General features: G+C 42.4%; 1 protein-coding gene across 5 annotated transcripts; it reads right to left on the reverse strand.

Annotated features, from left to right (window-relative positions):
- Positions 1–736: 736 nt before the first annotated feature.
- Positions 737–12,674, reverse strand: LOC117428846 (ceramide synthase 2-like). Of its 5 annotated transcripts, none has more exons than XM_059015114.1 (11): positions 11,035–11,130; positions 9,307–9,517; positions 6,986–7,106; positions 5,472–5,590; positions 4,819–4,876; positions 4,058–4,108; positions 3,004–3,096; positions 2,396–2,524; positions 1,811–1,917; positions 1,541–1,697; positions 737–1,297 (listed from the first exon to the last, which is right to left on the reverse strand). In XM_059015114.1, the coding sequence occupies exons 2-11, from the start codon at positions 9,477–9,479 to the stop codon at positions 1,112–1,114; spliced, it is 1,194 nt and encodes a 397-aa protein (XP_058871097.1). In that variant the 5' UTR covers positions 9,480–9,517; positions 11,035–11,130; the 3' UTR covers positions 737–1,111. The 5 variants fall into 5 exon arrangements, with proteins under 5 accessions (XP_058871097.1, XP_058871098.1, XP_058871099.1 ...); XM_059015115.1 differs by having other exon boundaries at positions 11,023–11,123; XM_059015116.1 differs by lacking the exon at positions 11,035–11,130 and adding an exon at positions 10,620–10,640.
- Positions 12,675–13,767: the final 1,093 nt, after the last annotated feature.

The following is a 13,767-nucleotide window of genomic DNA, read 5'->3' on the forward strand; positions in this document are numbered from 1 at the left end:
AATGCAAAAGTTATCCGAAACATAAAATTATTATTATTATTATTACTATTATTATTCTAAAAGTTGTGAGTCACACACTCAGAAAGGTCAGTCCATTTCACCCCCTGCCCCACTCCTATACCACAGTAATTCCACGGTTGGGGTTGGAGACCACAGATCTCCCTGGCTCTATTGTAACCATCTCTCTACGGAGACCAATTGCCAAGCGTCGGCTTTACTATCAGCAAGAGGATCTGGGAGGCATTGCAGAAAAAGGTTTCAGTGATGTACTACATAAACAGTTCATATGTTGTATTTTTCCATTGGTGGATTTTCATGATATGTTTGCTTTAAAAAAAATAAAGAAAGAAACACATCATAACAAAAAAAGCACTTAAAATCAGTACCATATGCAAGCTGTTTAATGCTTCCAGCCCAGTTCCTGTTGGCTGCTGCTTACAATTATAACCGACTGCCACTTCTCATCTTACTGTATTGCCATATTTAGTAATCACTTCCTCCATTTAATGGGAAAGCCAAGTCTACATGAAACTGTGGAGCTCACGATTACCTCATTAAACGAAACCCAGTCATTGTGAAACAGGTCATCATGACCTGTGTGGCTGTGCTTGTAATTCCTCAGAATTTACACAAGGGGGCGCACTATTCTCACTCTTGAGGCACCAGGATAGGCAATACAGCAGTGTACAGGGGGCTATAAAGTTGTGTTGTAAAAATCTGCAATTAAGCATGGCACTAAAACCTTTTAGATGTTTATTTAACAAAACGACCGACATTGGCGAGTATACATAATAAAATAAGTGCTGCAAAATGATAAACAGGTATCTTACTCTTTAGTTTTAGCGCTTTCGGTAGCTGATTTCACAGATCTTGATCAGCGATAATCTTGGACCCCCTTACCTAAGACAAACGTAAACAATAGCAATAATAATAATGATAATAATAATAATTATACAATAGACTAAAATATCTTGTGCAAATCTAATACCTTTGCAGCACTTAGCCACAAAAAGCAAAAAACCTTGAAATCTGTAAAAAGCCAAAAAAAATAAATGTATGAATACAAAAAAATGGGAGCAATTCAGCCTCCCACCAGAAGAGGGCTCTAGCGCTACCGGGCTTTGGGCTGCCTGCTGGGTGCGCCGTTCCTCTGGTTGGTCAAGTTGTTGAGCACGCAGTTGTTGGTCAGCGAAGGGAGTTTGGAGTCGAAGGCGCACTTCCTCCTCTCCCAGCAAGTCTCCTCCTCCTCCTCCTCTGTGTGATTCTCCTCCTCATCGCTCCTCTCATCTCGCTCAACCTGCAGGGGCATGGAGCAGACCCTCAGACAGCAGGGCAAGAACAAGCACTGCCCCCTGCTGCATGAATCAGGCAGGGCAAAAACAAACACTGACCCCTCCTGTCTGAAATCAGGCAGGGCAGCACACGATGGAGACAAAAAATAAATGCACAAACTTTCTACGACCCACAGCCCTCCCGTCCCCAGCGGTTGCCTCCATGCTAGGTTGGGGACTGCCCCCTGGTGGGTGCTACCGGTACTCACCCTGCCTTGGACGACAAACTTCCAGACCATGCGCAGGATGAGCAAGGCCCAGAAAACATGGAGGAGCTGCAGGACCAGCAGCAGGGCGTTGAAGAAGTAATAGCCAAAGAAGGGCTGGAAGCTCTCCATGGAGAGATACCAAGTGGTGTAGAGCACTCTGAGAGAGAGAGACAGAGGGGGGGAAAGGGTAAGGAAGGGGTGATGGTCGGCTAGCACCAGATATACACACAACTGCGAGCAAGGTGGGGGTGGTGGGGGTAGGATACTCACTTGCTTGGAAACACCACAAGCCGGGTCACCAGAAAGACAGCAGTGAAAACGAAAAACAGGGAGTCACACACCCTCCTCCAGCCGGCGTAGTTAAACATCTTGGCTGACTGAGTTAAAGCACACAGAGGCATTTTAATAATATATGTATTTAATTTGCATTCACAATGCATTCGTTTTGCAGGTAGTTCTTTGTTATTTCTGGATTAGTTTCAAAAGGAGTCGATGCATGCACACAGTATGGAGTCTGTTTTGGTGGTGCCTGGGGATTGGAACGTCTGACGTTAAGAAATTGTCACAGATGTTGCTATGAATTTTTCATTCGGCAGCTACCAAAACAAGACAATGCAAACCGTACAATAACATCAAACTGTGCCTGTGAGGGAGATGCATTGTTTTAAAACTTCTCTTAATAGTGGGGGCTGGAATCCATGAAAACTAAAGATCAGGCGGACCGTGTGGTAAAATGAGCTGAACAGGAGCCAGTTACTGTATAATCAGGTCCCAAAAACCTCCCTTAAACCCTTTGCTTCCCAACCCTCATACTTGCTGTATAGGCCAATTCACCCAGCATAAATATCCACTCACCTCCAGGAGATAGTCGGAGGCATCGTGCACCAGCAGCACCAGTGTTCCCACTCTGATGTAATTAGCGCAGTATGAGAATCCCATCAGGAAAATGGTGGCGATGTGATGGATGACCTGCTCCTTAAAATCCTGCGAAAAAAAAAAAGTTACTGCACTGAAACAGTAAAAGTGACCAAAGCTGGCCGTGCAGGGTTCAGCCGAATACAGCATGGCTCTGATTCATCACTTCCATTTACTCCAGACTGAGTAAAACAAACCAATAATTCACACTGCAGTAGCTGCGATAAACCAGGGTTACATTTCTTTTTTTTTATGGCACGCATTAATCTTCTCTGTAGATCGTTTGCCAGTACAATAGAACAGTATTTATTTCCCTCCCATACGAGATGCCACAGGTATGAAATGTTTAACAATTAAAAGCTGGGGTTCCCCTTGGGGGCATGGAATTGAACAGACAGCGATCCCAGAGCGGCCAATTTAGCAAGGCTCGCTCGGCTCGCCCGGTCCCGTGACAGCTCAGAGACGAACCTCCCCTTCCCTCCTGCGGCTGCCTTTAAATCTCCCTGCTTTCAGATTTTTTTTGGAGGGTGACGGAAATGTGGACTTACCTTTCGTTTGACATCGAACGAGACTCTGAGCAGCAGAGACCAGTAAAAGGCCAGTTCAGTCATGTAGTACCAGTACTGGGAGGTCTGTAGGGGCTGCAGAAATGATACGATAAATCACATTATACTTCTTGGTAGCAGTCTAGCTAAATCCAGATTAATTCTGCAGAACAAAATATATATTCAAGGAATGCAAAATGCATTTATCTTTAAACCGTTTGGAGGAGCACAGCCGATTTCTACAAAGCTATACCGTTGCGTCTAGAAACAAGCAGACAGATCACAGCTTGGTAGCAGGCAGCCCGATAGGGCTAAAAGCACTTTGGGAAACTAGTCCCAGTTTTCTACTCTTATGCATCGTCTGGTTTTGCCTCAGATTTGAGATAACACTACGCCTCTATAACAGACATCAAATATGAGCAAAACTTTCTATAGCAGGCACTGAGAATACAACATTAACCATCTGCTGGCAGGTTTCACATCTGGGCTGTTTGAGCCAGTGATGCTGTCTCGGGACGATAAAGGTTTCTCCAGTTTGTAGTGCTTTTGCATTGTGTGAGGACAGCACTGCTATGGAATGCCACATCCTGTCTGGCTGTGTGAAGTCTGGCTTTACATTTGAGGTTCATCATGAGGTTCCTTTGATTTGAGTTCAGCGAACATGGGCGATGAAAGACACTGACCAGTTATTCTGTACCAGTGGAGGCATCATCCCTCAGAGTAAAACAACAAGATGTGCCCCCGGGGGGGCCCTTTATATATATATATATATAAAAAATAAAAATAAAAAACACACACACACCTGCTACAAACGGGAGATGCTTAAGGAACCGTGTTAATGATCATTCCTACAGGACAAAAAAAAACTTGGTTCTCAAGCGACAACACAGCACAACAAATTAGAAAGCCTTGCCAATTGATACTTGCACCATTCAGCCAACGTACAGATATATATATATATATATATATATATATATATATATATATATATATATATATATATATATATTTGTAATTTTAAAAACAGAATAATTTAAATATAAATCCAAATACTCACTTGCTGAGGATAGCCAACCCAGCATTCACTTGGGTCCCAAAACCAGGGTTTCTGCAAGGCAAAAGCATGATGCGTTTGTTCTGAATGCGATCCTTGGCATACATACAAAGCAATGAGACTGTACTGTATATAAAACAGTAGCAGAGTGATTGCCTAAGTAAACACTTCAATAGAGGGATATTTAACTTCACATGAATTATGCAAAATGAGTCCTCTGGTTCCAAAGGATTTGCACATGTGAAATGAGACTCAATGCATCAGCTTCATTAGTGTAGTTGACACTTGCACTGCGGCACAGTGTGCAATGGTCTGGAACGCCACTGTTATAGGTAATGGGATACAGGGCCTAATTCACGATGCTGAAAGCATTCTCTGGTTAAACAGCAGGGGTTGTGCTGATACTTGTAACTGCCTTTAAGCAGTATTTATCAGCAGGTATTAAATAAAGCCATTCATTAATGTGCTGATTTCAAAACAAGATACAGCGTCCTCCCCTCACCTTTACAACTGCGCATCACTCAGTGGCAATTCCGCCTTGAGCGTTTCAAAAGCCGACTGGAAGCGAGCCTGTAAGCTCCGATACCCCTGTGTCTGTATCAACACAATAAGCCTCTGTAAATCATAACATGTGAACGTACTCAGAACCTCATTCTCTACATGTCTGCATTAACTGAATATCTGACTAGAACATGTGAATACAAAGAATTAGAAACTGAACCGATTCCTTCTGTACAGCGCCGATAACGTTTTTATATACTCACATCAACCAAAACAGCCAGGCCAGCAAGGAAGGCTATCATATAGAAGGTAAATCTCCAGCTGGAAACAAAGTGACAAGATCAGGCAGAATACAGAGACTGGCACACAAAGCAGCCCAGGTGTTTGTTTGAACTTTAACCTACAATAATTGAACCTCCCTCCAGATTCTAAAACAGCTCGTTTTTTTAATAGAAAACTTCAGCCTGCACTGAAACTGCCCTGCAGTAACTGAACTGCAGAGCCCTAGTTCCGATAAGAAAGGCCTCAGCTAACCAGTGTATTGCTTTCTGTTCTACTGAAGTCTAAAGCCAATGCTTTTTTTTTTTCCTGCACTTCAACAGGGATGGAAATATGACTCCCATTGCACAGCAGTTTGATCCATTCTTGGTTGAACTATGAATTTAGTAAGACACATCTTATTTACATCCCTGATTCAATGTACCGGCACTTCAATGAGTTACAACTGTTATGTATGTGAAGGCAAGAAGTCCACACTATACCTGATACGCAGTTGTCATCACGTTGGAAGAAATAAAAATATCAATTATAAAACTGTAGGAACGGTTGTGAAGACTGATTTATCTCCCAGTTTGATGAGGGTTAACGTACAGGCCTGCCATGTTGGAGTCATTTCAGAAACTCTTAGGCGACTCACCAGGCCTCACAGAACTTCTTGCTGTTGCTGGGCCTGTCTTGGTTTCTACGGAGTCGGAACCACCTCTCGACTTGTCTCTGGGAGAGGTCACACTGTTTAGATAGGCTGTGGAACTGATTCTGAATGGGAGACACAAACTTCACTTAGAGACTCGGTTGTGGCAAAACAAACTTGGGTTTGGGAAAAGACACACAGGTGGAGAGTGCACACAAAGTATCAAATCTTGAGCTACAGTAAAAATACTGTACAAAAAACTACACATAGGTTCTGTTCAAGTACACACTAAATACATTCTTCAAATCAAGAAAGCAATTCAAAATGTACGTCTTAACGGACACACTGTAGTGCCGTGAACTCCTTTCTCGAATTGCTTGATCTTCTCTAACTCGCTGTATCGCTTTTGTCCTATATTTGATTCACGACCTCACACTTAACCAGCTGTCCTTGATAAACAAAAGCTGGTATCACCCTTTGATATAGTTTTTCAAAGGAGTTCTTCACATTACTTTAGAGCACTTTTGCATTTTGTCATGATTCATTACTCTTTGGAGATCAGCAGGCACGAGTTGTATCTGATGTCAGTAGATCATTGTTAGATGCCTGACTTGGAATGCTAGGCGATGTGGTGCCACTGTTTAGTTCTGGACGAGATGCAAGGCAGATTAAAAGACAACGTTTGTTATTATTCCTCTCTCCCTGCTTCTCCAATCAGCACATTGAATCTCAAATGGGTGTAGGACCACCATGGGCAGCACAGATTCACAGTGACGAGATCCCAGGTGTTTAAACTGTCCTACTAAAGCAAATGCCCTCGGTCTGTGCACCACAAAGCCAATACTGACCTGCAAAATGGGCTGCAGTCAGGCTTGATCTTAAACAGCCCTGTCAAACAACACCTTCATGCTCAGGGACCAAAACAAGTTTGAAAAATCCAGCAAGGGCTAGCACTGGTTAGCTGAGCGATTACAAAAATCTCTTAGGGACTAATCAGCAACTATGTAGAAAAGGCATTAGTTACAGAGCGAGCGAGAGAGAGAGCAAGAGCGAGAGCGAGTGACAGAGCGAGAGAGAGAGTGACAGAGTGAGAGACAGGCCTCTATTTCCAGTAGGCATGCAATTCCATGTTGTGGAAGTAAACTCTGACACACTATTCTTTGTTACTTCTAAAACTTTACCACTGTATTTTTGCAGTTCTAAACATGCTTTCCCCACTGTTCTACAATGCAATACATAGTTTACCCTGGTTTCACTATGCTTTAAAATCACACTCTGCTATGCTTCTACTGTAGCAAACTTTTATAAGGGATCTTCTGCTGTACTCTGCAACGGCTTAATGAAGCGGATCACACCTGTTCACTTTAACCCTAGAGCACAGATTCCTAGAATGCCTGTCAGCACACCACATCCTTTTCTAGTCCGTCCCATCCAGGCTCTTGCAGCAGACACCAGCCTGAACAACAGTGCATTGGGGAGATGAAGCACTGCCTGGGACCCAGGCTCGATTCGATGCTGACCTGTGATGGGCTCCGGGTCTGCTGCTTGTAAAACACCTCCAGGGTCACATTCTGGACCGCCAGAACCCGCCGGGTGGTGTCCCTCACTCCCAGTTTCCGGCTCAGGGGCAGCGCCACCAGCCTGCAGGAGAAGGGAGGGACACAGCGTTACTCAGGGATGGAAATAAGACTCCCGTTGCATAGCAGTTTAATCCATTCCGTGGTTTTACTACAAGTTTAATAAGACAAGAGAGAGAGAGAGAGAGAGAGAGAGAGAGAGCGAGCTGGTGTAACTCAATCCCAAAGCTGCCCAGTGCACTAATCAGCCCTGCCTGTGTAAACAGGAGATCAGAGGGACTGTGTGGACCAAAGCAGTCTCAAACAGAGGTTCTGGCTACAGGTTACAGCTGGAGGAGCTGGCTGGGTCTGCCTGTCTGCTCGTGGTTTCCACCGACCGCTCCTCCACTCCCAGCGGACTCCACTATCTCCAGCACACAAACACCTGAGCCGACCAGAAGTAAACAATAGCAGCAAGCCATACGATCTGAATATCTGTCAACACACACTGCAGGAGAACCTTTGGAGGTGACAGTGCTGGGACGAACATGTGTTTTTCATGTTAGAAAACACTTTCAACTTTTTTTTTTTTTCTTGTGTACTAGAGGTAGATTGAAATCAAAACAATGCAGTGCCCAGGATATTTCCCCATGCAAATCCCCTCATTTTAAAACTTCCTGTATTATTTGTTTCTGTTTTTCTCTTTACCGCATAGCCCGGAGGTGAGCACTCCTGCATCCACGGCTCCTGCAGCAGAATGGAGCGCCAACACAGGTTTGGAAAAGATCAGCCATTGGCATCATTACCACAATTGTACTTTCTTTGGCTGAAGATGTTATCAAAATAAATTTAAAAAAAAAACCCCGGTCCCCAGGCCAGCTCGACCACTGAAGTGAAGCTGACCTACTGCAAAGGAAGTGATCCGGCACCAGGAAGTAGCAGCAACTTTTATTTCTTATAGTGCATTACCTTTTTTGTTAATATCTGCATGTCCTAAATTAAAAGTATAAAATCAAATCTCCTCAACAGACAGACCTGTGACAATGTTGTTGATGCTAATGAGAGATCAGAAATGTGATTTTAAAACCTGTTAGCTCTCACTTAACAAAGATAAAATAATAATAATAATAATAATAATAATAATATCTGAATAAAAGACGGAGTTCAGTGCCTTTGGGAAAAGGTGCAGACAATCATAGGATTTTATTTTAAAAACCAGAAGCACTGCTATTTTAGAGCACTGGTATAATGTGAAGACATTAAAACAAACTGTCCTGCATGAATAGGTGTGACACTGAACAGCTCTTTGCTAGAGAGGAGACTGACAAAGGCACTTGCAATGAGTCAGAACAGCAAACAGATTGCTTGTAATCAAATCTCTCTCTCTCAGTACCACCACACAGGTTTTATCTGTGTAATTCACTATGCCCATGTTTGTTACTGCTGTGACCGTTTATGGCATCCTGTTTCTAGCATCAGCTCAAACTCTTCCAATTCCTGGTGACACACGGAGTGGTTTGAAGAAAAAAAAAAAAAAAGAAAGGGGTTGGTTCTGCGCCACGAAATCTGCAAAACAACCTCTGCTCCAAAATCAAACTAAAGCTGCACCCTACAGTCACCAGTCCACTACGCAACCAGACAAAGTCACCTGTATGCACAGTACAACTGTCACTTATAAAGGAATTCCCCTGCCTACAGTATAGTTCCCTGACGTTAGAATATATTCACAGCCCTCATGTTCAGTCTACAGATTTTGTGTGAAGTCAATTTAAAACCTGCCTCTTTCCTTCTGGTGACTTAATGAGATTGTGTTCTGCCAGCCAGTAATCGTAGCTGTGGCTGAGAGTCCCAATTGAAAACTATTTGATCACGATCTGGTGCAGATGGAAATTAACTAGTCCGCTTTCAAGACAGACAGATGGAAACAAATCTACATACACCTGACCTGCATCCTTCCTGTATAACACACATTCTGTTCTACACTCTGCAATGCTTCTACAGTACACCAATGCAATAAAGATGGCTTGAGGGATCAGGGATGGAAATGCGACTCCTACTACATAGCAGTTTCACCCATTCCAGGTTTTAATACGTGCCCAATTAGCCCCAGGTGTATGGGCAACAAACTCAGGTGTGTCCTGTCAAACTCGGAGCAAAACCAGGAACAGATCAAGCTGCTATGCAACAGGAGTCTTATTCCCATCCCTGTGGGTCGAATGCTTTTGACCTCGGCTGCGGTACCTCTCAAGCACAGAGGAAGGTGACCATGTCCAGCAGGTCCTTACCTCTCAAAGGCGTAGCGAGCAGCAATGAAGACCAGGGAGAGAGGGAGGGTGAGGAGCAGGTCACGAGGCTGCGGGTACTGGACGCTCTCTGTCTCTACCATATCGGCCCACGTGACACCCGGTGGGAGCCAGTACTCGTGACGCCACAGCCAGCGGTTCAACAGAGACTCCATCTGTGAGCGGCAGCTCTCTGCTCTACCCTGAACAAACACTAAAACAGGGATGGAAATAAGGCTTGTGCAGCAGTTTGACACACCTGATTACCTACACACTGTGCTAATCAAACTCCTAGTAAAACCTGCAATGGGTGAAACTGCTCTGCAATGGGAGTCTTGTTACCATCCCTACGAAAAGTCCAGATTCAAGGTTCAAGGACCACTTAAGTGCATCAGAAAGAAAGACATCTATTTAAATGGATTGGGCATTATAAATGTAAACTCCCAACGGCTGGCCCACACAGACATTATAGACCTACTGTACAGGTGAAAGAAATTTCTGGTTAGGGAGCACTGTATTAAACATGGTTAAGTGGGATCTGTCCCAAGCAGATTTAGCTGGATTTCCCAATCCCTCAGATTCCTGGCAAGGCGCCTGATCATTTCACTAACAAATCAGAACAAGTTGTTTTAAAACCATAGAGCATACACACACCTCCACCCTGAATAAATATCTGAAAAGACACGGTTCTGAATTCAATTTTCTAAAACCCCTTATAAAAAGTGCACTTTGGTACATACTGGTAAAAGAAAGAAAACATTTTTTTTTTTCTATTGACCAGTCTAAAGTTTAATACGATTGCATATGATCATTATACTGCTTCTTGAAATCATACCGGCGTTCAGTACAGCAGTGCAGCATTGCTAGCTGCTGCATGAAGTTAACGGAATTGCATACAACAGAAATACTACCTTAAAATCATATTCCACCTTAAAATCACCTTTTGTGAGAAACTGAAAAAGTAACAGCACGGAACGGTTACCAGCCTGTGGCATCTCAATTGGGTCACCACAAAGGATGAGTAAACAAAACAATAAAACTAGTCAATTATTTCCTGGCTGGACGAAGGGGATTCCAAAGTCATACACCCCAATATCAGACCTGTCTCAAACGGACTTAAAAACGTATTACCTTTGTATGCCCCAAAAAAAAAAATATATATATATATATTATTATTATTATAATAATAATAATAATAATAATAATAATAATAAACACTGTTTTGTTAGAAAACCAATACATGTTGTTTTCAAATTTAAAATGTAGATAAAATTCATCTGTCAAGCCCAAACTTAAATATGTTTATAAAAACTTACGGTGTATATTTTACACGAATGCATGCTGTCCTTACACAACGTCGTTATTGTATTTACATATTGATATTGCGTCAACAATATCTTAGTTGTAACCGTATAGAAAAACGGTATGCTACTTGCTTTAAAGGCTAAACCGTTGTTAAAGTCCCAAGTCTAGCGTTTGCGTGTTTTTTTATACTACAGCTATCTCCTTCGTTTCCATCAGATGAAGTTAGTTCTACAACACTACGACCAGTACAGGTAAACATCGCTCTTCCGAGGCTTCAGTGAATTCATTTTCTTTGCAAAACCAAACAAAACACAAAAGTTTCGCCTACTAAAACGCAAATGTGTTCATATGTTATAAAGAGAATAAAACAAACAAAAAGTGAAACTATTGAAAATAATGTTAATGTCTGCTTACGTGCGCACGTACCTGTCCTGCACCAAACACTGGAGAGACACGGACGTGGAACTAAGGTGACGCAGGGCGCTTCTCGACCAAACGCTCAGCTCAGCTGTTTAAACAAACAGCTGAACCGCCAAGCGCCGCCTTCACCTGCGAATTTACCACGGTCTGCTGCCCCTGGTACTGTAATTATTTATTCATTCAGACACACCTCTCTGCTCCCCGCACGGTTAATTACGGCAAGCCTTTTTAACATTGAATGCTCAGTTTCTGGTATCAGCAATTATATTACCGATATCAATTCTAAACATTATTTTTGATATATATATATAAAATATATATATATTTTGATATCAAAAATAGAATTTCTGATGCTAAAATAGAATTGTTGATATAAAAAATGCAGATGTTATTGTTCAAACGGCTTGCCATAGCTAATAGACATTTATTGGAGCACAGTTCAATTCTGAGATTATGAAGTCAAAACGTTGACAACTTCCTGGTGCAAAAAACCAGGAATCTTACGGTAGCGTAGCGAGGACCATGTGCATCTCTTAGGTTCTCCTTGTAACGTGTTAACCATTTTAATACACGGTTTCTGCACTGCCATCCAAATGGAAAGGGTTTTTTTTTTTGTTTTTAACACCACCACCATAATTTGCAATATTTTAAATATATGGAAATCAAACCCTGATATTGCGAAACAGCCTCTCACGTTTGTTTTCAGTTTATGAGGACACACGCAATACCGATTATGTGTGTGTGTGTGTGTGTGTGTGTCTTTAGCCTGTAATTTACATCACAGACTAAATAATGGAAATCGCTTGTTTACTTTGAAAGTGTGAGGTCAGTGTGGATTTCTCTATCGATTAGTATGAGGGCTTCACTTAAAAACGCAGAACTCGGTCATTTTTAAAGCTCAATACAAGCTGCTTTGTAAATTCTTTTTATGCTATATTATTATTATTATTATTATTATTATTATTATTATTATTATTTAATCGAATTTACCAATCCTGGATTTGTTGCTTTTAGTATACCATCTTCCTTAAAGTAAAGGTCGAGTTTAAAACAACCAGGAACAATTTCGTTCCTTCCAGAGTAACGCCCGCCCCTGGTGGATATTTTTAAGTACACCTGGGGTATAATGTTGAGCAAATCCGCAAACAATGGCCAGTATCTACGGCGCCGAACCAGCAGCTCACCTCTCAGACAATTCGACGTGTATTCCAAAAGACTCAGAGCATGGCGATTGAACTTATCCAGTTATCCAGCATGGACATGATTACAGTTTGCAAAACAGACTGCTGAATTGCATATCGCGTATCAAGTACCAGCTTTTACCTGTACAGAATGCCCCTCCCTTCTTTGGCACCCCTCCAGTAACGGTTATAGAAACACTGTATCTCAGGACGTGTCCTACACTCAGTAATGCACGGGGCACATTATCTTCTTCCATGTGGTTCGGAGTTTGCAGCTCGGCAATGAGATGTGTGTGGTTTACAGACTGCTATTCGACACGGCCGCGTCTGGGCTTCTGAGATGCATTACCTGGGGGGTTCTGTATTCCTCACCTGCTTCTGGCGCGAACCGTGTAACTGAAACCAATTTGTAGGGAGAGATGAATAAAGGAAAACAAATACCATGCCATTAACTGGGCAGCAGGGTTGCCAACTCTCACGAGAAAACAAAAAACGGAACTGCCTTTCAATACAAGCCCAAAACAAGCCCAACCCATTTCAGAGGCAGGGGTGAAGGTGTTTATACAAATTCCTTTTTTTTTTTTTTCAAATGACGTGCATACAGTGACACCAGTCAATCACCCAAACCACTCCTACAGCCATTTTTAACTGTTGAAGTCAAGGACAAAACAAGCCCAATCCCGCTTATTATAAGCGGACGGCAACTGTGTTGGGCAGCACTGAACAGCTCCTGCAGCAGGGGTCGCTTGTTGAAGACCCATGTGCTAATACTGTGCACAGGTTTATATAGACGCAGTGCTGCCGCCAGTGTTTCACTTTTCCAGATTCGTGGACAGGGATAATTAAGGCTACGTTGTGAATTGTAGATTGTACTATACTATCGTGATTCACTGTTTTCAAAGTTTAAATTATTTTTCTTGGCTTATTGAATAGATAAAATGTGGTGGATACTATTTCTTGATTTTGAGTTTAGTTTTCTTATTTGTTTCTGAATTGGTCCACTTCCAAAACAAAACAAACAAACACGTCTGCAAACCAAGAACTGGAAAGTGCAATTACTGAATCGGCCACTGGGGGTGCGATCTGCCGAAGCTAAAAGACTGCTGCGGCCTTGACAGACAAGAAGAATTTACAACCATCCCTGCTTCGATACGGTTTGATTCATTATTCATGTCTGATGTTACAAAAGCGCTCTTGGATCAGGTGAGTGGAAGCTGTTAAAGACGCAAAGGTAAGCCCGTTTGACACTGCATCCCTTTCAGCCCTTGTGAGACCACTCTGCTCCGTCCCAAGTGGAGTGCTGGCACGGCCGTATCTTTTAAATCACTTTTAAAGCCATATTTGTTTGTGTTAGCTTATTTGGAGTAAATGCCTTTTGCACATTTCTCAATTTCTCAATTAGAAAGTGTCTTAGTGTCTTCAATGCACGAAACGTTTTTGTGTTGCTACTATTAAATTGGTCTGACCTGCCTTTAATCAATCGTCTGGTTTATTTTGTTTTGGAGTTATTTGGCTTCCAGTGCAGCATTCCCATATTTGCAAGCTTACAGCAGGCTGG

The sequence above is a fragment of the Acipenser ruthenus genome, chromosome 49, assembly GCF_902713425.1.
Source record: "Acipenser ruthenus chromosome 49, fAciRut3.2 maternal haplotype, whole genome shotgun sequence".
In the NCBI taxonomy this organism is placed as follows: Eukaryota; Metazoa; Chordata; class Actinopteri; order Acipenseriformes; family Acipenseridae; genus Acipenser; species Acipenser ruthenus.

Excerpts from the sequence above, each read along its gene's own strand:
- LOC117428846 (XM_059015114.1), bottom strand. The coding sequence starts at position 9,479 with ATGGAGTCTCTGTTGAACCGCTGGCTGTGGCGTCACGAGTACTGGCTC. Across the intron at positions 2,525-3,003 it reads CGTTCGATGTCAAACGAAAG|GATTTTAAGGAGCAGGTCAT; the intron begins GTAAGTCCACAT and ends TTTTTTTCGCAG. Across the intron at positions 1,298-1,540 it reads AGTTTGTCGTCCAAGGCAGG|GTTGAGCGAGATGAGAGGAG; the intron begins GTGAGTACCGGT and ends ATGCCCCTGCAG.